Below are 27,377 nucleotides of genomic sequence, written 5' to 3'. Positions count from 1 at the left end.
TATAAAGGAAATAAAAAGTCACCTTGAACCCATCCAACAAAAGAGGTTCTGCCTTATAAAAAACGTAAAACTGAGACCGCTTTAAAACACTGAAGTCAGCATTGATGTTATTTGAATCTGTTCTCAACATTAACTGCAACTCTATAAAATTAAATAGCCAAGAGTCCTCCATCCACTTCAGTCAAAGTAGGAAATCTTTTCAGTAAGCCCGCCTCAGTTGCAAATATTAAAAGAAAACATTTTAAAACGCAGATGGCAGATCTTAGTTTGTTTACAATAAAACCTGCTTGTACAGTCAGGAAATATAAGGTATAAGAACTATGTTTTTTTTTTCTAGAAATAGGATCCAAATAAAAAAAGTACACTCCCAACCTGCCGGCTGATCAGTCACACTGCTGCTGGATTGGATTTTTATGGGGTATTGAAATGGACTGACTTGACTGCTGTGCTGGCCAGAGATTGGATACTGAGCTGTTGCTATGAAGAAACAACAAAAGAAATTAAAAATAATGGTTATAGAACCATGCAATATTTAATATTACCATATAATAGAAAATACAACGTATATTAGTCAATGTTTACGTACATACGTACAAACAATGCATTTTTTTAATAGAATAGAATAGAATAGAATTCAACTTTATTGTCATTGCACATGCACAGGTACAGGGCAACGAAATGCAGTTTGCATCCATCCAGAAGTGCTTTAGTGATATAGATATATTACAATATATATTAGCAATAATATAGATATGTGAGTATATTACAGAAATGGGTCTATTATGGTATGTTATAATGTACACGGTATGAAGTATGTTGTGAATATTCTATAACTATAAGTATGTACAGGCTGTAGTGAGTACAAGCTATGTACAGGATATGAACAGGATATAAATATGAAAAACTATACAGAATATGAAATAAATAACTTTACAGAATCTGGGATATACAGCTATACAGAAATGGGAACTATGCAAGTTGTAAACAGTTGTAAACAGAAATGGGAACTATGCAAGTTGTAAACAGTTGTAGGATTAAAGATTATCGAATGTACAGAATGATTATTTACACAGAGCTATACAGTAGTGCAGTTAAGATAAGTGAGGGTGTAGATAGTTTCTACAGAGGCTATATAAAGTGCTAGTGGTTGTGAGTGGTGGTTCAGTCCATGTTATTATTGTGTTTGAGGGTACAGTTGTCCATTGTGGGTGTGTGTATGTTCAGTCCATGAGTTTAACGTGGGTCAGATGTCAGGAGGCAGAGTTCAGGAGTCTGACAGCTGTGGGGAAGAAGCTGTTCCGGTACCTGGTGGTCTTAGTCCGGAGGCTCCTGTAGCGCCTCCCAGAGGGCAGGAGGGTGAAGAGTCCATGTGATGGGTGACTGGGGTCTTTGATGATTTTCCCAGCCCTTTTCAGACACCGCTTCCTGTAGATGTCTTTTATGGCAGGAAGTGGTGCTCCGGCGATGCGCTGGGCAGTTTTCACGACCCTCTGCAACGCCTTCCGGTCCGAGGCAGAGCAGTTCCCGTACCAGACTGTTATACAGTTGGTCAGGATGCTCTCGATGGTGCAGCGATAGAAGTTCACCAGGATGTCTGAGGACAGGTGGTTCTTCCTCAGAGTCCTCAAGAAGAAGAGGCGCTGGTGAGCCTTCTTGACCAGCTTGGAGCAGTTGGTCGTCCAGGTGAGATCCTCGGAGATGTGGACTCCCAGGAACTTGAAGCTGCTCACACGCTCCACAGCCGTCCCCTTAATGTGGATGGGTGGATGTGGGTCAGCATTCCTCCTGTAGTCCACGATGAGCTCCTTGGTCTTCTCGGTGTTAAGCAGCAGGTTGTTTCTGTCGCACCACTCAGCCAGACGATCCACCTCCTCCCTGTAGGCGGCCTCATCGTTGTCACTGATGAGGCCAATCACCGTGGTGTCATCTGCAAACTTAATGATGGTGTTGGAACCATCAGCAGGTCTGCAGTCGTGGGTGAAGAGGGAGTAGAGGAAAGGGCTCATCACACAGCCTTGTGGTACACCGGTGTTCATTGTGATGGTAGATGAGCAGCGGTTATCCAGCCGGACATGTTGGGGGCGGTTGGTCAGGAAGTCCAGTAACCATTTGCAGATGAGGGAACTGATGGTCTGTCAGTTTCCTGATGAGTTGTGAGGGGTGGATTGTATTGAATGCTGAACTGAAGTCTATAAACAGCATTCTGGCGTAGGTGTTGTTGTTGTCCAGGTGTGAGAGGACAGAGTGCAGTGCGATGGAGACTGCATCCTCTGTGCTCCTGTTCTGGCGGTATGCGAATTGGAGGGGGTCCAGGGTGGGGGGGAGACAGGATTTGAAGTGTGCTAGGACCAGTCGCTCTAAGCACTTAGTGATGATGAGGGTGAGTGCTACTGGGCGGTAATCATTGAGGCAAGATGGGTTGGAGTTTTTGGGTATCGGGACGATGGAGGTGGATTTGAAGCAGGCCGGTACCACAGCGTGGGCCAAGGACAGATTGAATATGTCTGTGAGCACTCCTGCAAGCTCCCCAGAACACGCTCTGAGAACACGCCCGGGGATGCCATCAGGGCCTGCAGCCTTGTGGACATTGATCCTGCTCAGCACCGCTCCTACATCGGTGGGGGAGAGAGTCATAGGTTGGTGGTCTGGCGTCATGTCTGCTTTGGTTGTGGTTGTGGGGTTCCCTCGCTCAAAACGAGCATAAAAGTTGTTGAGCTCGTTGAGGAAGGAGACATCAGAGGATGCGGGGGAGGGTTTGGTGGTCCTGTAGTCTGTAATGGTCTGGAGTCCTTGCCACATGCGTCGGGGGTTGGAGTTGGAGAAGTGTTCTTCTACCTTCTTTTTGTAATGGTGTTTGGCTTTTTTGATGCCCTTCTTTAGATTAGCCCTGGCTGTACTGTAGGCGTGTGCATCTCCTGACCTAAAGGCAGTGTTGCGGGCCTTCAGGAGGAGACGAACATCCCGGTTCATCCAAGGCTTCTGGTTGGGGTACATGGTGATCCGTTTCTGGGTGGTGACACTGTCTGTGGTTTTGGAGATGTAATCCAGTACAGATGAGGCGTACTGGTCCAGGTCTGTGTGGGTGAACATATTCCAGTCTGTGTTTTTAAATCTGTCCTGGAGCACTGCCTCTGTCCCCTCTGGCCACACTTTAATTGTCCTCACAGCAGGTTTCACACGTTGGATGAGTGGTGAATACCGAGGTGTGAGGAACAGGGAGAGATGGTCCGATTGTCCAATGTGGGGGAGGGGTGTGGCTTTGTAGGCTCCAGCCAGGTTGGAATACACATGGTCTAAAGTCTTGTCTCCTCTGGTGTGGCAGGAGACATGTTGGTGGAATCTGGGGAGGACTGTCTTTAAGTTGGTGTGGTTGAAGTCGCCAGCAACAATAAAAGCAGCCTCGGGGTGTTTATTCTGGTGTTTGTTAATGGCTGCAGAAAGTTCTTTCATGGCCAACCTAGCATGTTTGTACGTATGGTCACTTCTAGATTTACTTGTTTAATACAAACAAATACAGGTATGGAATTTTTTTTTAAAAATCACTGATTTGTGAGGGAAACCTTCATGTGCATGATTTGCACACAAATTTGTGTGTGCAGGTTTTTTATAACTGCTTCTGGTATGAAAATTACAACCTGCAGAGAGAGATAAGATAAAGAAAATACTGTAACACAGCATGAAAAGCCTGGAGTATCAGGAGTCCTGCTCCCAAAATAAGTGTAAGATTCCTGGAAGTGGAGCAATGATATCTTCCAAAGTTACAAAGTGTAATTAATCTTAAATCTTTAAGGATTAAAACTGTTTTTTGGAGAATTGTTCACCTCAAGCACATCTTAACTAAAAAAATGAATGAATGAATTTGTCCCCCAACAACAATACTTCCCTGAGGCAAAAGACAAAGCTTTTTCCTCCTTGAACCAGAGGCAATTCTTTTAAATGTCCACCCGAAAATAACATCAGTAACAGCTTCACAATTGAAGGGGGCTTTCTTTAAACCTTTCATGCATGAATTATGACAACCTCAATCAGGATTTTTTTCTTAAGTATTTTTATTCATCTTTAGGCATGAAAAAAAGATTTTTGAACTTCATTTTTTTTAAACATGTACTTTTCAAAGAGTTTTTTTTACATGTCCACTTAGGTGGACAACATACATTTTGACTTGTGAATTTGGTATGGAGTGTCCAATGTAGTGGTTTATGTGCAAGTATACCATCAACACTGAAACAAATACAAGAAAAAGTCTAGGAAGAAGCTCCATACAAAAACATCCTACTTCGATCCTGCAAGCTAATCGGTCATACTGCATCTGGATTGTTGTGTGTCGTTAAAACCTCTCTTCATACACTCTCTCAGCTGTCTCTCACCCTGACATTTATTTCTCCGGGGAAGAGCTGTATATCTCCTTGTCCAGATCCACCTGTTTGATGTCCATTCTCCTCTGAAAGCACCACTGTGTTAGTACTGGCTGCTGAGCAGTTTGCCTCAGAGCAGCCAGGGGTCAAATATCTTATTTAAAGCCAAATCAACACAACATGGTTCTTGTTGACTTTCTAGGTTTGCTGATGATCCCATTCTGCTCACAGCCAAGCTTTTATTCATTTTAAAACAGCACCAGGCACCCTTTAGAAACCTTTTAGGACTACTGATGCGGTGAGATCACAGAGAGTTTGGCGCTGTTAGCCTACAGAGACACCACCCATGCCTCTAATGGTAGCTCCACAGCTGATCTGATTGTCTTGTAGTACTCCTGTTGGGTCGACTTTAAGTCAACACCAATTCCGCATTTCTCTCACTATCCATGTATCAATTTCCTTTGTGTCTCATTTTCATAATCAGTTAAATCCTAGTGATTCATCTCACGTATGTGAGTTTATAGCTTTTGGAGATAAGTTATAAACCATCTGCTGCCTGTTATTGATTTGCGGTTTGGTTACATAAGCCACATGCTGCTGATTCAAAACTACAGTTTGGGTTTTATTATAGTTTTTTTTTTTCAAGCTTTAGTTTTTACCTGGATTCACCTCGGTAGTTAAAGCCACAATAATGTTTTGTAAAGATATGAGCTGAGCTTAAATTTCCAACCATCTGTTTCTGTCTCACTGTGAGAGCAGGTTTTACAATAGATTAAGACATATAAAGGATATAAATATGAATAAATACAGTGGATTAGGGAACAAAGAAGATCATCAAACACAGAGGCTGCTAACAAATTTGCATGCACAACTCTGATCTGAGGAAAAGTGTAAATTTGCTTACAACAGGGGTCAGCTAACCCTGTGTGCAGAACATCTTCTAACCTCTGAGGATTTTCCTACCCTCCCTTCTTCCCTCTCGCTGTAATCAATAACAGCGGGACAAGAAGCAATGTCATAGTTTTATTTACCCACAAACATGTCTGTGAACTGGCTGATCTAATCCATCAAGGAGTGTGAGGGATTTATATTCATAATAACAAGGAAGGTAGATATCGAAGTTGCACCGAGAGTCCCGTGGACTGAGGGCCCCTGTGCTTTGTTCCACCTTGAAGGTCAGGCTGCCTAGCTGCCTGATAGGCAATGAATGCCCATGTGCCAGGGCATGATCAAACATATTCAAATACTTGTATTTTCCAAGGCCTCTCCTGTATCTCATTAGTCTGTATTTGACTGTGAGTGACCTTGAGAATTGTAGAAAACATTCACAGGAACAAACCAGGATTTCAAAATGCATTATTTGTTCTCAAGTTCTTTTTGCTGACAGTTTAAATGTTAAAGGTCAAAGATGATTGATAATTATCACATTTTAATGTTTGTGGGTGTGTGACTGCAGCCTTGGAGAGAAACTATATCTGATAAAGGTGAAATAAGCGATGTCTCTGAAAGGCACTAAATGATGAAGTGGTTCTCTCGCTCTTTACAGATGGCTAGAAGAAATGAGTGAAGTCAGGCATGTCGCAGGTAATCACAAATGTAATTGCATCCATTTTGAGGTTAGCCATGGCACTTAGCAGCAGCTCATATCCTTTTCATTTATCTCACTGTAGAGAGAAACGATGAGACTCAGGCCAACAAACAAGTAAATCAAATAACCAAACAAGTAACTTTCCTGTGTAACCAAGGGGCAGGGTTTGGGTAAAGTTGGGGGGTTTATGGGAAATGAACAAGCCTCAAGTGGCCACTAGAGGAACTCCAGTTTTTGGTATCTCTGCCTCATTTTTCAGCCACTGAGGTTGCTGCCTGGTTAAGTCAAAAAAGAGCTAAAAATTGAGCCAAAAAACTTCAGTTTAATACTTGTGATTTCTTTTATTAAGCCAACACTATTTCATCCATTAAACTACTCACTGCACCAACCACCACAATTTATATTTCTCCAGCAAAAGTAGCATTCCAACACCATCACTATTACAAAAATTACATTATGCTCTGTGCTCTAAAATGCAACCACTAATGAAAATAATCCTAACATGTAAATTCTGGAAAAGTATGATAGTTTCATGAGGCCACAACAGTATATTCAGCCATCAAATCAAAATAATACAGATACAGTAAAAGATATCTAGGTGCAAAACAATGTTCATCACTACAGTACTAATAATTTAACTATCAAAAGGTCTTCTAAAAGGTAAAGATTTCAGACAGTAGGAGTGGGTGAAGGTTAACTGAGTGATATTTACAACATCCCATGTTTTCAGTCCACCAACCTGAGCCACAAGATTTTTGAAAGGCCACATAAAAAAAATTCAATGCCCAAGCAGATATGTGACTATGTACATAAAATACAGTTTTTATACTTGCAATAGGCATCTGTTTGCGTGGGGAAGTGCATCTGCTGGTGCCTTTACATGATTTTATTGCTGAAGATGTGTGAAAGCAACACAAAGGCACACAGTGAATAAAGTGAATGCTTTCTATGTGAATGAAAAGGCAAATGTGTGCTTTAAAGAGCTACTATATACAACAACTGACAACGATTTATGGAATGATTTTCAGGATTTTGACTACTGTGTTTGAGTTGGATCAGTGTTCTCATCTACCAATGAATATTATCATATTTACACACAGGTTTTCTAGGTGAGTACACAAAAACTGTAATGAATATAAACAAATAGTACAACAGCAATTCTTTCCATTCACATAACATTGAGCAGTCCATCAGCAGTACTTCAGTCTGTTTTTAGTAACAAAGACTCCACCCTGTCAGAAATATGTTGAAAGAATCTCATTATGCCTGATATATATGATGTAAAATCAGGTATAATATAAATGTGAATAATAAAGTGCTGCTAACGGGTAATTCTCCTCTAATTATGCATTTAAACATATGATTCAGCAGTAATTGACAGCAACTTGGGAATTTACCTAAGCTGCACAGGTAAGTTAAGTAAAATAGATGACCAAAAGAGAGTTTGAGCTACTCAATACTGCAGAATTCAGAAATAAAAGCAAAAACACAGACCTTGCAGAAACACAGACCATAATGAAGTTGTTCTGAATGTTTGACCCAAGAAAGATGAAAGCGGTTTTTGAACAACGAAAGACAGACATTCATTTTAGGCCACATTTTTTCTTTTTCTTTCTTTTTGTTTTTATGAAAAAACGTTTGTTTGTCACTGAATAACAGCATGTAACACTCGAGTGCATGACAGCTCTGAAGCCAATTCACCAGACTATGTTAGCTCAGGAGGTAATCTCACCACAAAGATACAGAGAGAGAAGATCCTACACCGAGAGAGAAGAAGCTCTCTGTCTGGATCAGGTTAGTCTAACCTGAAGCTGTACCAAAGTGATAAGGCTGAAAGACTGATGGTTGTATTAGACAGGCACTTAAACGGACACATTTTCTGGGTTTTGTGGGGCAGACTTTTGGTTTTGTGGCTGCTGATTGCGAGTGGGCACTTGTGTCATGGATGGATGATTTATGTATTCAACATTACTGCCAAGTTTAGCTCTCTGGTAGTGATCTGTGTAGATACTGTTCCCTATTTCCAATTTCTTCATTTGAACTGTGAAAAAGGAATGGTGTAAAAAGATAAATAAATACAGGAATGGAGAATAAATTTTGGTTCTTTTTGCATATTTATCTAGATATCATTTCCTCATGAGCAAAAATATTGTACAAAAAAATACATTGTTCTATAGTTTTCTACCAACAAAGAGTAAAAAGAGTAGTAGTTACATATATGTATAATTTGTGAAGAGTTGTTGCTAATTTAAATTTCATCATGCAAAAATTAACATTCTCATCATCTCACACCCAAATATCACAGTTTTTGTATGCAGTAACGTTCTCGGTAAAAGATACATAAATAACTTATTACTTTTCAGCAGAGTATTGGGACTTTTTTCTAAGGGCAGTGCCCCATCTGGTGGAGTGACATAGTCAAGTTGTACAGCATCAACAGTGCCAGAGTGTACAGTAACACAGCAATACAGTATGATCATTTAAAAAAGACATTTTTTGCACAGTGAACTTAAGCTACAGCGCTCTTTAACCAGATAGTCGCAAAAAAATCACTGTAACAGGTGACAGAACAGCACATATCAGTATAATATTTAGTGAGGGGGAAAAAAGATGTTAAAAGAGGCCAGTTGATTGCAGATTCGGCTTTTCCTTCTGTAAAAATATCTTTAAAAATATTAAAACCTTCCCCACCATCTAATCTCTCATCTGTATATTTTCTGCCAGGCGACGCGGTGCCCATCGAGTTCTCGTTTCTATGTGTGACATGAAAGCAGCAGCAGAAGACGTCGTGGCAGAGCGAATCACACAGGTCTGTTCTGTTTGGTGGTGAGGACACCTGAAATGTGGTGACAGTGTGAAGAATATACTATTAGTGTATCCGTCTACTTCTAGTCAGCAGACTCTTCTCCTTTGCTGTTGATCTGAGAAAGAGTTTGTTGGAAAGTTCAGTCCCAGACGCTCAGAGCTGCGAATCGGCTCCCAGGCTGTTGAGCTCCTCCGGTGTGTGCTTCTCTGCCATGGCAGCAGTCTGACGGAAGCCGGCCGCGATATCATCAAATGTCCGGCCCTTGGTCTCTGGCACTTTGAAGTAAGTGAAGATGAAGAATATGACCAGTAGCACAGTGAAAATGACAAAGACGTAGGGACCGCACGCGCTCTGCGAAGAGACACAAGAAGCAAAACAAAAGATATTAGATTGATCAACTTATTTCTTAGTACTTGGAAGCAATTCATCTTTCACAATTCTGTTTTGTATCTTGAACTCAGTATCATACATAAGCACTGATTGATTGAATTTGAACGTGACTAAAATATCAACAAAATACACTTTAACAATAACGAAACAAAGGAGGAGTTGCTACAAACATAGACTTAAAGGTAAACTCATTTGATCCTACCTCAATATACAATATACATGTATAATTACATACAGTTATATAAGTCTACACACAAATTTCAAGCATAAAAATCCTAATAACCATAAAGCTAAATGTTGGGTTTAACTGTGCCTGTCTGTAGAACGAATGAAATGTTTTGCTTAAAAAGGGCTCAACTCATATCTCAAATCTGGCTACAAAGTATGTGTTTCATTTACAGTGACAGACTCTTGGTATAAAATGAGGAAGTCATCATAAAGAAGAACCTAGTTCAGCTTTACTATTTGACACAACCGGTCCAATAAATTAAGTCAGTAACAAATGCAAGAGCCTATGTTTTTGTGATAGTTATGTGCTTTTACTCACCGCACCATACTGGAAGCCCATTCCCACTATAAAGTTTGCAGTCCAGTTGGAAAAACCAGCGACAGCAATGGCTGAAGGCCTGGGTCCCTGTGAGAACAACTCTGCCACGATGAACCAAGGGATGGGACCCGGCCCGATCTCAAAGAATGCCACGAAGGCAAAAATGGCTACAATGCTTACATAAGACATCCATTTGAGTTGCTCCTGCAAAAATACAAGAGGAAAGTTTTTGAAAGTTGCACGTCAAAGTCATAAATCAGGTGACACTGAAGTGTGCCTTTGTCAGGAATACACCTACCAGCAGAGCCATAGCAATAGTCATGAGGATGGCTGATCCAGCCATTCCCAGCAGCCCCAGTAGGTGCAAAGACCTGCGTCCTGCTCGTTCTACGACAAACAGCTACAAACACAAAGAAATGAGGAGAAAGGTCAGTGTACCATATACATGCTTTGTATCACAAATCTGATTACAAGGGACCAGAATAATTTTTGAATTGTGCTTTGGTAGAACACAATCTGATGTTTTTGACACCTATAATGCTATTTTGTGTACTGCTGTACTCACCGACACCACAGTGAAAGCTGTATTAACCACACCGGCTCCAATGGTCGCATAAACGGGCTGCTCAACTCCAGCTTTCGCAAAGATACTAGTGGAGTAGTAGAAAATCTAAAAACAAACAAGTTGACATGTAGGTTGGTTCAGGATATCACCTCCTGATATCAACTTCACAATTTCAGTGGCAGTCTTTAGAGGGAATAATCTGAAAAACATGTAGGTCTTGAAACTTACAGCGTTAATACCAGACAGCTGCTGGGAGAGCTGCAGCATGACAGCAATGAGCAGGGGCTGACGGTAGAGGGGTGAGCGGAAAAGCTCCAGGATGGTCACCTTCTTCTCCCTCATCATCTGCCGGCTCTCCTCCTTCATTTCCTGCATGTCAGCACTCACATCAGTGGTGCCCCGGAGCTTCTTCAGCACTGAAACATGTAAGAAAAAAAACAACAGATGATTTAAAATGAACTTATGTTTACACATATGCCAGCTTGTATGACTTGTATGTATGTGCTCACCGCATTTGGCCTTGTTCTCTTCGTTCTTGTTGATGAGCAGGAATCGGGGGCTCTCTGGGCAGAGAGGCAGCAGGACGCACTGTATCACAGCAGGGATGAAGAGGAAAGCCAGGAGGAGAGGCCACAAGTTCTCGTTTCCCATGATCACTTCCAATCCAAATATCTAAAACCCACACAGACACTAATGAACCACCTGCATAGCTCCTAGCAACCACCAGTAGAAACAATTTATCACAGGATAAGACATATCACAAGACAACGAATGCCACAAATACATATTCACCAACCTGTGCAATGAGGATTCCAATGACAATGCCCAGCTGGTGTAGCGTGCCCAGGGCTCCTCGTAGGGCTGTTGGGGAAATTTCACCCACATACATGGGCACAAAACCTGTGGAGAGGCCACAGTACAGCCCAACCACAAAACGGCCAACGATGAGCATTTCCCACGACTTTGCCATCTTTGAAAAACCCATCAGAACGGCCGAGATAAAAGCCAGAATATTGGCCATGAGCATAGAGTTCCTCCTGTAGACATCAAAGAACAAGATACAATTTAGAAAAATTAAATGCAGGCAGGCTCTCAGCAAAGGACTAACATGCTGTTTAATACTAGCAGTGACTCAGTATGTTGTTTACCTTCCCAAGCGGTTAACAAAGAGTCCTACTGAGAATGAACCAAAGATGCCACCGACAGAGAAGACAGAAACAGCGATGGACCACACAGCTGTCAGGGAGCTTTTGGGAATGGGCTCATTGTAACGGTGATACCACGTTTGATTGATGAAGTTCTCAATAACCTAAGAAAGACACATTTCATTGTTACTTTTGTTTCCAAGGATTATAAACAGGATAAAATCTATCATACAGAATCATAACTCTGTAACTTCTGTCGGTGCTGTGCTTTTTTGGAAATCGAATTTCCCAGAGGAACCCACCCGAGGGATTAATAAAGTTCTATCTAATCTAATCTAATCATTTAACACATCCACAAGTCCCACTGTTGTCATAGTTGTAATGTGATCATTCCATGTCTGCATCAGATCACACGCTTGAGATTTTCCTCTTCTGAACCCTGCCACATAGCTGAAATGCCACTTTACAGCCAGCTGATGGCAGCACTGTATAATCACCAGCATTTCCTGGCCACCAGGAAGTTTATTAGACTCGGGTGTCAGGTTTCACATCCCCTCCCTTCACTGTGTCACCACATCCCAGACAACTTTGTTGACAAACACACCCAGGAGTGCGGGTGACGGTGCTTAAAAAGCAATGCCTGCTTCTGTTTCTGTGTGTCACGCTGACACCTCTGGCATGATTCAAGAAGGTCACTACCCAGTCCACAACGCCCCGTAAATGACTTCACCAGTATAGTTCTACTGCAACCAAAATCTAAGTCTGGATCATCTGGATCATGTGCCTTCGAGCTCGTGCAGCACATTTTTTGAGGCACTCTGCAGTTAATCTAGTCCCGGAGATCGTGATGTACTAGAGATCAGTGACGGCATGTGGAAAAAACAAACAAACTCTGAGATGTCCTTATTAGCAGTTATGAATAGGAGGCTTTGGCTTGTCAAGGGCTTTTCTGTAGTGGAGGGATACATATTAAATGACACTCTGACACTGTTAACACAGAGCCTGGGTCACATCCACTATCAACTTACACTCACAAGACCTTGTTGGTGATAAGTATGTATGGTATCATATACTGTACTGTCCCCCTGGCCTTCATCCCATCACGTCTGCCCTTTAAAAAGAACACGTTCACAGAGTTTATGCAAGCAGAGATCGAACATAAATAAGTACTTTACTTAAGTGCTGTAGTTTAGCAAAGCTGATGGAAAAGAGCAAAAGTGTGAGGAGAAAAGTATGTATTTACACATGATCTCCATCAGCTTTTACGTTCATATGAAGCTGGTTGCACACAGTTGTTTACTTATGCATTCAGAATTACAGAGCAACACAATCTCTCATTTGGTAGTAAGACATTTTAAGGTAAGACTTTATTCACTGTCTTAAAAGGAGATGTACTATGCAAAGTCATCTCTTTTTGGTTTTTTCATTACATTCGCAAGTCAAAGACAAACACAGTATAACTTTTTTTCCTTTATCCTTGGATTAATAAACGAATATCTTAATAAACTGCTGCTTTTGTAAAATTCCTCTGAAACGTTGTATTCCAGTTTTGTTTCAAGCACGGTTGTGTTTGTATTACCAGCTTTATTAGCTCTCCTATTTCACTGGTCCATGAAATAGGACACCATGACACCATCAGGGAAGGTACTGTTCCCTAAAAGGGGGTGTGGCCAGCCTATCTGCTTTTAAAGCTACAGACACTAAAACGCAAAACCTGTGGAACAGAAATAAAAACCAGAGGTAAACTGGTATGAACTAGGTATGAGCTGAAGAGTGAAAGGCACATCCTGGGCACAGGTGAATCTTACATTAAGTTGCAAGGCTCCCGATTTGATCTCTACCAACTCCTAAAGGAAAGCATCTGGCTCATTAGGCTCCTAAATGCTCAAACAACTGTCAACTAACTTTGTTTTGAAATTTGTGCTGGACCGTGTAGTTTTTCTGTGGGTTTTTGAAGCTTCATCACTGCCTGCATTAACAGTTTGATCTGAAAAACCAAAGAAAGAGCTCTGCAAAACTAAAAGCAAACTCCAGGTTTAAGTAATGAAACAGTGTTTTCAACTCTACAAACAACATCTTATACATGTTTTTCCACTGCCATCTTTTAATGGTTACTTTAAAACTCTCACTAACTTTAACTTGTTAGTGACAAATTACAAGGTGGCCCTTGAAAAGTTACATAATTGGTTCTTGTTCTCTAATCTCAATAGGCTACACAATCCAAACCACCAGCTGGCCTAAAGTACACATTGTGAAAACTGTCTATTCATACTGACTGGCCTTCAGCCTTGGTGATGAAACTGGTTGGGGACCAGGCTGTCAAGGTAAGCAATGTATTCAGCACACACAAAAATACTGAAAAAGGCAACAATAATATAGTTTCTCTTGTTTTAAGACCTTTCTAATTAAAAAGCACTAAAATAGACGTGAACTACATAGTTATATTGTTTCAAAAGGAGAAATCTTTAAAGAAAAGTGAAGCACCCTCCCTCCTGCAATACATCCAATGAGCCTACATTCAAGTGTTGATCAGGCAAACATTCAATGGCTGGAGCACAGGACAGCCTGAACAAGGCCCTTGAAAAGGCGTATCTAATCAGAGACACTCCAACACAGTACAAGGCTTTAGGTGACACGCTGTAGGTGATTATATGATGATGAACACGTGTTGCTAATAGTGTATAGAAAGATTTGAATACTATTAGCAACAATTTGTGACGTTTTATTCTTGAAAATAACATAAGACTGTGTGCAGGTCTAGATCACTTTTTAGCAAATAAGGACAAGCTTGCGTCTGTCAGAGTCAATCAACAGAAGATGAACTCAGGCAAATTTTCAGCTAAAATCCTTCACCCAGCTTCTTAGTTGTGACGATTTAACACATTTTATAGTTTATGCGCTTTAATTATTTTTCTTTTACATATTTTAGACCACATTACTATCATGATAACCTAATATGATAATCAGACTCTTAGTTTTATTTCACGTCACACTTTTATTAATATTAAAGGAATTTAGTGGACTGAAAGCTTCTCTAATTGAAAAGGGTCCTTCATATCAAGGTTGAGCATAACAGAGAACAGCTCAGTTTAGGAGGATCTGTCTGGGCCTCCTTCCTAGTACCTCTGTGTGGGTCAAAGATAACATAAAAGGAGTGGAGCTCTAGCCTGTCTGGAGACACACCTATTACCTGCAGAGAGTAGTCTGAGTAGCTATAGGGTGTGTTCAGACCAACGCAAACTGAGCTGACAGTAGTTCTCACACGCAATGCGACACAGGCATTCCTTAGGAAATGAATGTCTTTGCTGTACCTTCCTGTTAATAAATCGACTGTCTGACTTAGTCTTCTGGGGGGCTTTGGAACATTGTTTTTGTGATCTTTTTTGTTACGGGGATAAGTCACTGTCTGCCTCCTAAATTTAATTTCTAAATTTCATTCTCAAGCATTTGCCAGCTGGCTTCAGGTCAAAAGAGGTCCATGTTTGGGCATAGACACTCTCTGTTGCTCTCTGTTGATCCAGATGTCCTTGGACCCATTAGGCCTAAATTCAGCTATTATTACCTCACCTCTTAACCTACACCCTCCCTTTTCTGCGATGTTCTTCAAGGCAGCGAGTGAATTAACAGCCAACTGTGGAACAAAGTTGGATAGCTGGAAAGCACTTGATTGGCTTGATTGATTTCTGCAGACCCAGAGATTCTGGAAGTTTTTTGGAAACCCTGGTTATTTTATGGTTATTCTGAAGGCTGTACTTTGTGTTCCTTCGTCTGATATGACAATAAACACTGAACGAACACCTGTTGAAACCAAAAACTTTCAATTTGAACCTTTATGACAACAGCCTCTTGTTCATGCCTCACTCTCCTTTAGCTTTTTGTAATAAGACAGTTTACAGCTCACCTCCTGGGGGGCGTTGATAACACCTGTGTTGTAGCCAAACTGCAGGGAGCCAATCACCGCAGTTCCAACACTCATCAACAATGGAAGCGTTATTTGCTGAAAGAGAACAGGGAAAATATTGTCAGTAAAGATACCAGTCTGACCAGTTAATCACATTTTGCCATGTGTCCATGAGCTGGCACAGAAAATCCCACAGATCTCAGTTTACTGACCAAGCATGGAATTGATGACAAGTACATTTTCCACCCTGATGTAGTTATTATAATGTTTAATGAACACACTGTTAAGATTTCCTGAAATATTTTAAAGACAATTAATATACTGCTACAGTACATAAAACTGTGAATATGGAGCATAAAAGATGTTCATTCCAAACAGACAAACAGAGAAAAAAGAGAAATCCACCGTCGAGCTGTAACTATGTCTGTTGAAGACATTATTAACAGACTGAGATGAATAATGGATCATACAAATATTTTTAGGTCTGAGGGGGGTCACAGGTTTGTCCTTTCAAAAGCTTTCCAGATTTCTGAGTAAAGCTGCCTTGTGAAAAACGTCCAGGTCAGACTCAGGTCTACTGATCTTATTGTCTGTGCTCTTATTCCTGTTATTACAGAGTTCATTTTTAGCTTGATCTCACCAGAGCCCAGTAGATTAGAAGAATACCAAGAAGTTAACAAACCAGTGCATGGTATGTCGCTCTCAGTTTCCAGTTCGCAGACAGGGAAGCAAATGCCTCGAGCTACTGTCCACCAACACTAGGGCTGCCACGATTAGTCGACTAGTCACGATTACGTCGACTATCAAAATCGTCGTCGACTGATTTAATAGTCGACACGTCGTTTGAAGCTTTGTAAGATCCCAAAAGACGCAGGAATAAGTAGTAGGATTTAAGAGTGTAATAACGGACTGAAACAGAAGATGGCAGCACTGCATGTACAAGGATGCCAGCTGCAGTTAAACCCCAAAGAAGAAGAAGCTGTGTCCCAAAATTCATAGCGCAGCCCAGCTCAGTTTCCAACAATGGCGGCAGCTAGTTAGTTTTAATATTACTCTTATTATTCTTTCTGGGTCACAAAATAAACGTTTAGCATTTTTTCAGGCGATAATGTAGCTGTGTAAACCTCAAATATCTGTTCAGTTTATCAAGACACCACATATATTCGGAAGCGCTCTGACGTTTTCAGAGACGTCTGTTACCCACTAGCTCGATAGCTAGCCAGGGGCAAGGCTCACTAGAGCCCGTGAGAACACCGGACTCCCGGCAAATCGTTTTCAAACCCACTGCCGTCTTTCGCTACTCAGGTTAAACATGATATATAAGTCACTTAGATAACTTAAAAATGTTATTGTTTGGCTTTTTTTGTTGTATTTTATTTGTTCCTGAGTAAATCGGTTTGGCTGAGATTAAAGTTATAGTTTTTACACAGCTGAATAAACGTCAAGCAGACAGCTGATTATCAGATGCTCGAGAATATACTCCAGTGTCCTGTTATATTTTAGATAGCAAGGAGTTTATTAAACTTTACCGAAACAATCTGCAAATTTCATTAAAATTTAATAAACTATCATCTTGTCTTTATTTTTAGTTAGCACATACCGTAAACACTTAAAGCTGTAAGCTAATGATAGTTATATAAGAGCAGATGCATGCTGGTGCAATAAGCTGTACGTTGTACGTCCAATGGATGCATGATCTGATTAGTCGACTAATCGCAAAAATAATCGGTGACTAGTCGACTATCAAAATAATCGTTTGTGGCAGCCCTAACCAACACTGACCCCTTTTATCATTTCTGCGTCAGCTAACTGTGCATATGACCACCTCTGAGTGCTAGTTTTCTGAAAACATCGGTTAAACTGTATACCTTAACATTGCATTTTCTTATTTATCTCAAAAGGCTTCACATACTCAAGATTAAACTTCGATTAAATCCAGTGTTGCTTACTATTCCAATCCTTCATTTCCTTAAAAGCAGTCATCTTGTTGATGATTAATGTTTTTTTTTTCCTACCCCGCGTGATTCATGCCAAATCCTTTGGTACAGTGATTCATAACAGATACCTTCCTTGTATTTTGGCAACAAAGGATCTGACCTTTATGAGAGTAGATGTCACCTCAAAGTGTCATTGTTTTAACTTGAGTATCCTGAAGAAACCTAGTTTTAGTTTGAAGTATTTTTATATTCAAACCCACTGAACTGATTAAGAGATGACACAAATCAAGGATCTCCCCTTCGCTTAGCTATTACATTTTTTAATAATCTCAACTCCACCTTGAAACACCAGCAGAAAAAGTTTCCAATGGCCATTCAAGTCTAAGAAGTCAAGCTCGTAAAATGAACAAACATGAGGTAAAAAGGAGGTGAAAAATCACCTTGTCTAAAGGTTGTTAAAGTCTTTAACATGGAGCAGTGCAGAATGACATTTGTTCCTAATTTCACAGCCAGCGAATTTTCAAAGCTAATCAGGTAGAAAATTTGAAATACATTTCACATTGCTCTTACCAAGAACTTTTATGAGGAAACCATAATAATGTGCCATTGTCCACATCTCAGTGATGTTCTACAACATTCCGATCTGGTGACCGAAAATCAATCGTGGTTTCGTGACTAACATTTCAGATTACTTCTATTCTTATCACTCTGGTGGTGGCCATCAGAAGACTGTCAATTATGGCCAAAAAGGAAAGCACATAACCAACAACACTCAGATAAGCTGTGGCATTTAAAGGTGAATGAATAGGGGCCCAAGAGTTGCCAAGAAAAGATTTCCTCATGATTGCGCCATCAGTCACCTGAACTGCTAACACAAGGCTGATTGGTTCCATTGATTTGTGTTGTTGAGCGAAATGCCTCAGAACTGAGATTCTTCTGATAAGCCTATGTTTTTGGTTTGATATCATAGCTGCCCAATTTCATTTAACTTCAGCCTGCTGAAGCCTTGTATTTCTCTTGGCTGGTATAAGTGTAACCTCACATGGCCTGCCTGTCTGCTCATTCATACATTATTCTTACACTCACTGTTTAAATAATCCTCTCTGATTAATAATCCCCTTCCTTAAAGTCGTTCTTCTCTTTCCGCTTGCAAAAGCTTAGGTTTAAACAGCAGGTGACCAGAGATAATCTGCTTACAACTTAGGTGATCATATCCTGCCACCAAGTAGATATTGTTTCCTAGAAAGTTGATTCTGTTCATCTAGACGTTGTGAGAGGAAGGAATGTTTACTCACTCATCCAAGTGACTGATGAGTTACAAAATGTCTTTTCTTCAGAAAGTGCAACATCCAGATCAACCGAATTGACTTCCTGGAATTTCCTTGCTTGAATGACTGAGCATGCATCAAGATCAGAGAAAATTTGGTTTAAAAGGGGGATGAAGAGAAAGATGGCACCAAGATTGAGTATAACATTGATAATCTTTAACTGTCACTTATGCAAAGATACTTGACTTGAAAAGCAGAGAATAGTTCTCCTGAATTTAATCTTTTTGATATAGAAATATATATCAAATTGACAAATGAAGTTGCAGAAGTTTGTGATTACTTAATGAGCTCTTTTTTGGCTTTTTTGCATCTTAGCATCTTTGTGGGTCATAAAATCAAAACAGATTGGTAAAAGAAGCTTTCAGTAGTTATTCCAGCCTAATTTCACAATATTTTCCAATGACGAACATTTTTAAAGGAACAAAAAAAACAAACAAACAAGAAAACAGCCCAACAGGTTTCTTTTTAAAAAAACAAAACATTCCTCATAAAGGATTTGAAAGGACTGCGCCTGTAATCAGCTCTGTAATGCTGCAGGTATTTAAACACAGGTATTCTTTGTGTTGTAGGCAGCTTGGTTACATCTAAAACTGTTTTTTATGCTCCTCCAGAGCAGGAAGAAGAAAAAAGTCTGTGTGTGTTTTGAGAGGCGGTAACTTAAGCTCTGCTCAAAGCAAAGAAGAAAAGAAAAAAATGAGGGCTTGGCTGAAGTCATTTACAGACCAGCCTACGCCTCTGAGCCAATAGCAGCTCTTCTCGGGAGCATGTCTAGAGAGGGTCACTAGGTTCATATATGTGTGTATAAACATAGATATACACGCTCTTTTCAACACTGTGGGCAAATGATCAGAACAATCATGACTGATGTCTCTCAGTTACAGCTACAAAAAAGACAAGAGGCAATTCAGTGACCTACCAGCTGTTTTTTACTCTAAACAGCTAAATCTTGACTGGCCCCTTTGGGGAAAGTCATGCTTTGAGCTTGTTTATGTCCCCTTTTGGGAACAGCTGCAATTATCTGCAAAAAAATGTAGAGCTGCAACAAAAAAGTACGGAGAGCAGCATGTGTCCAAGTGAAATTGAAAACTTCTCTGTAACATCTTTACCTTCAGCTTATAGGTGTTTCTGTGCAAGCCAGCCATTTTTATCCAAACATATACTTGACATCATTTTATCATGCTGGAAATTAAAAAGTAGGTATTTGTTCAATAAAACTGATTAATTGGCTTAGCCCAAAATGACTGATGCAAGTTTCAGTTAAATCTCTTATAGGTGAGATCACTTGCACATAGGAACGAGAAGAGCAGTATAATGGATGACTTTCTCAAAGAGGAAACAATGAAGTCACATCCGAAACAACTCTACTCTATGTTTAGAACCTCAGTGGTGATGGCTCCTCTGCTCTTGCTTCAGCTCTCCAACTTCAACATAATATTACCGTATTGTGTGTGTATAACCTCTTTTTAAGTTTTGTGGATATTCTACATGGTTATGCTGAGGATATGTCGGCCAATTTCCACTGGAAATGCCTTTTGGTTAAACTGTCAGCAAGCAATTTGCATTTGCACTGTTAAATTTTTATATATAACTTTAATGCACATAAAAAAAAACAGCTGCTTGTTTTTAAGTGAAAATACATTGATGGGGGTTTTTTTGCACTAATAAAGTTGAGGAGTTGTAAAGTATTTTGTCTAGTGTCAATTATATCGTCAGTTATATCATTATTGCAAATTTTCAAATGTATATCGTGATAAATATTTTTGGTCATATTGCCCTGCTCTACTGCATACCACAGCGTTTAACAGTCGGCTCTAATTACAGGAATTCACACTCTGGGGCGGTGCTACCACGAATATTCAAAAGCAATTCCAAAGAACTGTAAAAGAAAATGTAGAAAAGATAATACTGTGTCTGTGACATTAACAGAAGACAGACAGAACTTAACATGCACTTTTCAGATATAGATGAAAAAGTTTTGAGTTTACAAGTATGCCATTAAATGCTTATAAATCTTTTTTTTTTAACTTTCGAAAGTATAAAAAGAAGGAATCTTACAAAGAAAACACAAAACATGGATCCAGGGGTCAAAGTATCATTACTTTCCTCCTCCCACACCCTTAAATATGGTCTAGATATATGCAAATGTTCTCTCTTTGCATGGACAAAGTAAAGCAGCCAAATGCATGTGCAGTGAGGAAAAACCTGCCGAGTCATGGCTGTGTTTATGGTAGCCCTGGTTGCTTAGCAGCCCTTAGCTTGCTGCTCTTCCTGAGTGTAAACAGACAGACATCAGAGCTCATAAAGAATTATTAAAACAAACTGCTGAAATGGAAAAGCACAAAATGTGGATTTGAGCAAATATTAGCACATTAGCAGCTCCCATTCAACCATGCTGCTCCTTTTCTTAGCCCCTAGAAAACCTTTAGGCACTTTCACTGTATAAACGTCTAAAAGACATAATGATTTGTTCCCCAAATTAAGATCTATGCAACCACACAACAACAACAACATCCAGAACCTTCTAAAAAGTTGAAATTCAACAGACATGAATCATGACATTGAATCTACACTTCCTACAACTATTTTTTAAACAATATAGTGTCTCTTTGTTCAGTTAAGCATCTAATCTGCTTAAACACAAAAAGCCAAAGGAGGAAAAGGAAACTTGAGCTCTGATAAACAAAACCAGCTGACATGAGGGTGACGTAAAACTTTGAAACCGCAGGGCGTTGTGATAAAATAAATATTTAAAGAAAATCTAGGGTTTGGCCACAAAATAGTGTCAACAGGAAATCCAACAGTGCTGCAAAAACCACTGAAGCAACGAGGTAACTGTTTACAGCTATTGTAGCTGCAACAACTATAAAAATAATACTAACCAGTTCTATATAGTGCTAAAGAAGAAGACCTTTTACAGATACAAGAAAGTTAGCGATCAAAATATGCGTTCTGCAGAAGCAATTATTTATAATTTATAAACATATCACACTATTTTTTAAATAGTGCATCGTTACTTATTGACCTAGTTACAAGATACTGAACTAAAAGTACATTTCCCTTTTATATGTAGAAGTGTAAATATGCAGAAGTGTAAACTCAAATCAGACGGAATTTCTTCAGAAGCAGGTATGTGTGTGCCGAATATGAGGAGATAATTTCACTTAAAAAAAAACCCAACAGAAGTCTGAAGCCCTGAGCATTTTTTTAAAAACGGGGCCATCTGAAAAAAATCCATCTAGGCAGTTGTAACATTTTACTCCGTGCCAAAACTCAATAAGGTGTTTTGTACACTGCTGAATCTGTAACTCATCACAGGCGCACTCCAAGAGGTTTCTCTCTCGTCAGTACGTGCTAGAGTCATGGTTTGGTTTACACACCTACCATCATGTCCCTCCACCACTCCAGGTCACCGCGGCAGTCTCAGCTTACACTGCTGTAGGGAACCCAATATGTGCCCTCCTCCTAAAGTCACCTGACTGAAACAGCACATCGTGCTCTGTGAGCACTGTTTCCAAATAAATTCCATGCTTCTTATAAGGAGAAAAAGTAAAAATACACCCTTGACATTATAATCTGGACCTCACAGCCCAGACACTATAGCAGACACAGATGCTTGCACTGTATTTATTATGGTATGTAAACTCCAAAGTAGTTTCATTCTATGCATGTTATGCAATTAATAACACATGACATAAATACTGCAATAATGACAGTTTAGCTTAGCAGATCCTAATATGGAGTATACTCTACTGTTGTTGTTTCTGTTACAGTTGTTGTCATGTGAGATATTAGTCACCTACATGTTTGTCCTGTGACCCTTTACTGTCATCCTTAAAGAAATTGTTTACCTCTAAATGCTGTATACACTTAAAGTAAACAACATTTCAAGAGTGCCCGTTAATGCCTTATCTACCAGTACCAATGAAATTTCTGCCAAGCTCAAGTGAGATCAGATAAAAATGTATTTATAGCTGTGCTCTATGCTTGGGAATGTTAGTCTCACCACTGAAAGCTGTACACTAATAATGTGTATGTGGTCCTTTATTTACTATATCATCTTAAGTTGGATGTCAGCTGTTAAATGCAAAATAAACACCAGGAGACACGAGTCAAAGTTTAAATAACTGTTCACATGTTCCAAAGACTAAGCATCATTGTCAGCATCAGTATATTTAAAAGAAGGAATAAGCAAATAGGTAGAATAGTAATTACAATAAATACACAAATATTGATGCTGGATGGGTATTAATGATATAATTCTTAGACAAAGAAATAAAAGTGTATTTCTGGGCAGTAAATACTGCATAATTTAGTCCTATATCTTTTTAACCTGCATAAATAAATGAATACAACAGACAGTTTGTGCTGTTTCTGCTGGACAGTCAGAGGTGACACCAGACAATTAAAGGTCAGACATAAAAGTAATGCCCTTGGTCAGATCTGATTTGTTAAATAGAGCTAATCCCAGTGGAAAAATGATGTCAAAAGAAACCCAAAGGTACACTGTATTTCAACAGTAATTTGCAGAGTGACCAGAGGTGGGAGTGATGCAGTACAGTGAGCACTAATGAAGGGAATTAAACATGAACTCCTGCTTCCCTGTTCATCTCAATTAAACCCCCCCTGGATCTCTTAATCCCTAGTTTTACAGTAAAGCCTCATTATGCCCCATTAATACATGGCTGACAGTTACATTATAAGACATACTGAAGAGAAGTAGTCACGCAGATGAAAGTTAATCTACTGGACTGTCTTAAAGACAGCAGGAACTGGGTATTGCCTGAAAGGCTGAGGACGTAGAGGAATCAATCGAGTGCAATTAAGTCTGTACAATGTGAGGCTGTTTTTTGGCACTGGATTCCCAATCAAAATACCTGCTGTTATGTTAAGGCTGTCAGGAATTTGACATTTTAAAGGGCCTCTCATTTAAACCAGAGCAGCCATATACTTGTTCCCAAACAGCATTGCATTCTTTGTAGAGAGAAATAAAAAGGCTGGGGAGACTTTTCAGTTCAAAACAAACCTGTCATTCAGGATTTTTTTCTCTAGATGACGACGATGGCAGGAAAACCAACATATTTCATGTGCTTTAGTTGCCGGCTTAACCAAAATTTGATTTAAGATAAGAGTAAAACTGAATCAAGATTTTAAAAAAGGAGATAAAATAAAATGAAGTTGTGTAAGTTGGAACTACAAACCACAAATTCACAATCAATGACAAAGTCCAATGTGCGAAATCAACAGGACCACACCGAGTACTTATAACTCTTTCTACAGTTGGTTATTTCTGTAAACAGTCCAACGCAATGCTAAGCCAGGCATGAAAATCCTGAGCACGAGCTATCGATAAGCCCACATGTGCACAACTACAGTGTTGGAAGTAACAAATCGCAAAGATGACGTGAAAAGCGTCTGTGAGGAGAAAGCTCCAAGCTTCACAACCCTGGAGTTGGCAACTGTGTATTCCCTTGGTGAGCTCCCACTCTCTCTGGAAATCTGATGTGTTCATGTCACAGTGGAAAGTGGGAACAGTGAGAACTTTTCCCATCATGTCAACTGCAACCCATCCAGCTGATAGGCCACAATAGCACGAAGCAAGCAGTGGAAAAAAAGCATGAAGATATGAACAAACAGCTAAGGAAACATTTTCTGACCACCATGTCAGACTGAGCTGCCCTGGTGCAGCTCCACTGGGTTTAAATGGGCTTATATCAATGAGAAAGTAGGAGGGGGAAGAGGATTGAAGTCCTTTGCCTACGTGCCTCACTGTGTTGCATGCAAATGGTGACCAAAAAGCCACACGAGGACAGAGACAAGGTTATCAGGCGGCAGATAAGTCCGGCTTACTTCCTGAACAATGAGCATCACAGTCTATAACGAAAACTGAGTGATACCTTTAGACTGTCTAATCACCAGTCTGAAATCCAAAAACATGAGCTGATAATTGATTAGGCAATTAGTAGATACTGACAATAGTTAGAGTTCATCACTCATGTCACCAATCTGGACAAGTTGAGTACCCAAAATGTGCTTGTTAGTTTTTTGCTTTTAATCAGTGTAAACTGAAGATGGAGCAAGTCTGAAATCAGCATATGACTGTCTGAGAACAGATCTTGCATATTTGGTCCTTTTTATCCAAAAAGCAATGACTTGATACCTACACAATAACATTTATTTGAGACACTTTTTAAAATTTGACAGGTTGTAAAAAATGAAACTGTACGACAGCATGATAATTAGTGAGAGAAAATAATTCACACATCTGGATACATGAATAATAATGTGTAAATTATATGTAATATTCAGCTGACAGGATTGTTGATTACACAGTTGTTGTTTGACTTTATATTACATGTTAGATTTTCATTTTTATAACATTAATATCGTTATTATTATTATTATAGCCTCAAGTATCTTGATGCATTCTCAATCATCCAGGAAAGTAAATCTCCAAAAAGTTGATGCTGTTCATCTGGACGTAGCGTTTTGTGGGAGAAACGTTTCGTCACTCATCCAAGTGACTTAAGTGACCTCCCAGCCCAATGTTCCTTCAGTGGGCTGGTTTCAGTCATTATGCAAATGTACTGTTTATAAGATTGGGGAAACCTGCATTCAGCTGAGACTGAAGAAGTCACTTGGATGAGTGACGAAACGTTTCTCCCACAAAACACTACGTCCAGATGAACAGAATCAACTTTTTGGAGATAGCCTCAAGTAGCAACGGCTAAATTGATTCAAGACCTAGAGCACATGGCATGTTGACATGAATTATTTTTTGCTTTGAGATTATTTTGCTATCACTTTTTCTGCTGTAAACATTTTAATGTATAATGTCCATGTATGTGTATATATGTATTTCAAGTAGGCTTTTTACAGGAATAGACTCCCTAAGCTACAGACTGCAGTGACAAATAGTGCATCACAACTGCACACACACGTATGGAAGGCTGACACATGGCAGTGCCTCTCATCTTGTTTCAAGGAAGAATTCAATCATAAAAAAATCCCCTATTAAAATTATGGCATCAAATACTGAATCATAATCCACATTTTGTGCGGGTACCTAAAGAAATACTTTATATTAAATATTAATCAACTTTGACTTTAAGTTCAGGAACAATATTATGATATTGATATTTGTAGTAAAACAAAGTTGTTTCCTGGGGTGTAAGACACTGCCAAGCCTTTACTTTGGAATGCTTTTTTCTTTGTTCCCGTTGGAAAATTTTGCAGTATAGTGTTACGTGGATTGGGGTTTTTCCTCCATATACAAAAACTGACACAACCCGGGGAGCTTTTGACCTTCCACTAAAGGAAAATTACCAGAAGCATGATTATTTTTATCAGCTCTTTTACAAGTGTATAATTGTCTTGTAGTTATTGGGACAGAAAGACACAATAAAAGAGTGTAAGGAGAGTATGATCTTCCATTTATGCTTTTTTGCATTTACAAAGTGACAAAGTGAGGGAGTTGCAAAAGTTAAAAAGCTTCATTCAGATAAAATACCATATTTCAAATGACACCTCTTGGCACAAATATTTTAGGCCCTAACACGCACACGCACACACACGCACACACACACACACACACACACACACACAAATATACATATATATATACACACACACACAAGTAGTATTATATTATTATTATTATTATTATTATTATTATTATTATTTATTTGTTTGGTTGTTTATGTTGGCTCAAAAGTGTCACAGAAACTGGGCTGGACCCTGAATGCCCCAAAATACCACATGGCGATGACTACCACAAGAGCAACGTGACGCACAACAGAGCGCGATAACCCTTAAAAGCCCCTAATTAATATCATAGTAATAACATAATAGACCATAACTAAGGTTGTGCGCAAATAACCCAATAGAAACATGAAAATGCACTTAAAACGGTGACTTGTAGCAGTATAGCAGGTCACCCGGTTCACCCCAGAATGTAAATATTAGCTGCATTCTCGCGGACGCCACATTTAGGAGAGGCGCCCTGTTAGCGCTGAAGCTCTCGTACACGGACTGAACGAAGCTAACACAGACCGGACAGGTTTGACAAGGAGTGAACCAGTGAAGTGTAATTACCTTTCCTTGATCCATGGCAGTGCAGGGAGTTATTTCTTCTTTTTCCTCCTCTATTTCTTCTTCTTCTTTGTTTCGGCTTTTCTTTTGTCGGAGCTGAATACGATGGAACAACTTCCTGGGGGTGTCCCGGTGGGTTTCGTTCACAAATCAGTCATCCCCAAAAGTTTTTGTTCCGCGGAAATGACCTCAAACTTCAGTCCAGTTCTTTTTGCTTTCTTTCCTATGAAGAAATTATTCAGAGGTCTTTCTGTGATATAAAAAGAAAAAAGCCGGGGAAGCTGTGGCTGGAGACCCGCTCCCGTTATTTGCCTCCTGCTTCTTTTGTAACTTACGAGCTTCAGCAGCTTTTTTACAAAATTTACAGCTTCTGTGCTGGGTAAAATTTTCCAGGATGAATCCTAAGTGTCTTTTGATGCTGGAGTAGTGCCGCTGTCACGATTATGAAAACAGCTCTTAGGCACATGAGCCGGTTTAGTGTTCATATACAAATTGTTTCTGACGCAATAAGTAGTAGGCGTGGCGCTAATGAAGGAGGTTGGTCCTGTTTGCAGCCAATGATGGGCATCACAGGCAGGGAGGACGCGTGGTGAGACTGCACGCACGCTGTGGTGGAGGTTGAGTTATGACTGTCGTACTTTCTTGTTGAATTTCAGATCAAAAATGTAAGTTTCTAGTGCTAATTCTTTCAGCTCTTTTTACCAATAACTACAAAATTAATATTTTC

General features: G+C 39.7%; 1 protein-coding gene across 1 annotated transcript; it reads right to left on the bottom strand.

The window, feature by feature from the left end:
• Positions 1-6,264: 6,264 nt before the first annotated feature.
• slc2a1b (solute carrier family 2 member 1b) lies at positions 6,265-27,164 on the bottom strand. The gene is made up of 10 exons (XM_026167049.1): positions 26,654-27,164; positions 15,298-15,393; positions 11,400-11,560; positions 11,048-11,288; positions 10,761-10,923; positions 10,480-10,667; positions 10,252-10,356; positions 9,985-10,086; positions 9,687-9,890; positions 6,265-9,100 (listed from the first exon to the last, which is right to left on the bottom strand). Exons 1-10 carry the CDS (start codon positions 26,666-26,668, stop codon positions 8,903-8,905), a joined length of 1,473 nt encoding a protein of 490 aa, XP_026022834.1. The 5' UTR covers positions 26,669-27,164; the 3' UTR covers positions 6,265-8,902.
• Between the last annotated feature and the right edge of the window lie 213 nt (positions 27,165-27,377).

Source organism: Astatotilapia calliptera, chromosome 5 (genome assembly GCF_900246225.1).
Source record: "Astatotilapia calliptera chromosome 5, fAstCal1.2, whole genome shotgun sequence".
NCBI lineage: Eukaryota > Metazoa > Chordata > Actinopteri > Cichliformes > Cichlidae > Astatotilapia > Astatotilapia calliptera.
Note: the sequence above shows the minus strand (reverse complement) of the source record. Positions and strands in the feature narration are given on the sequence as shown.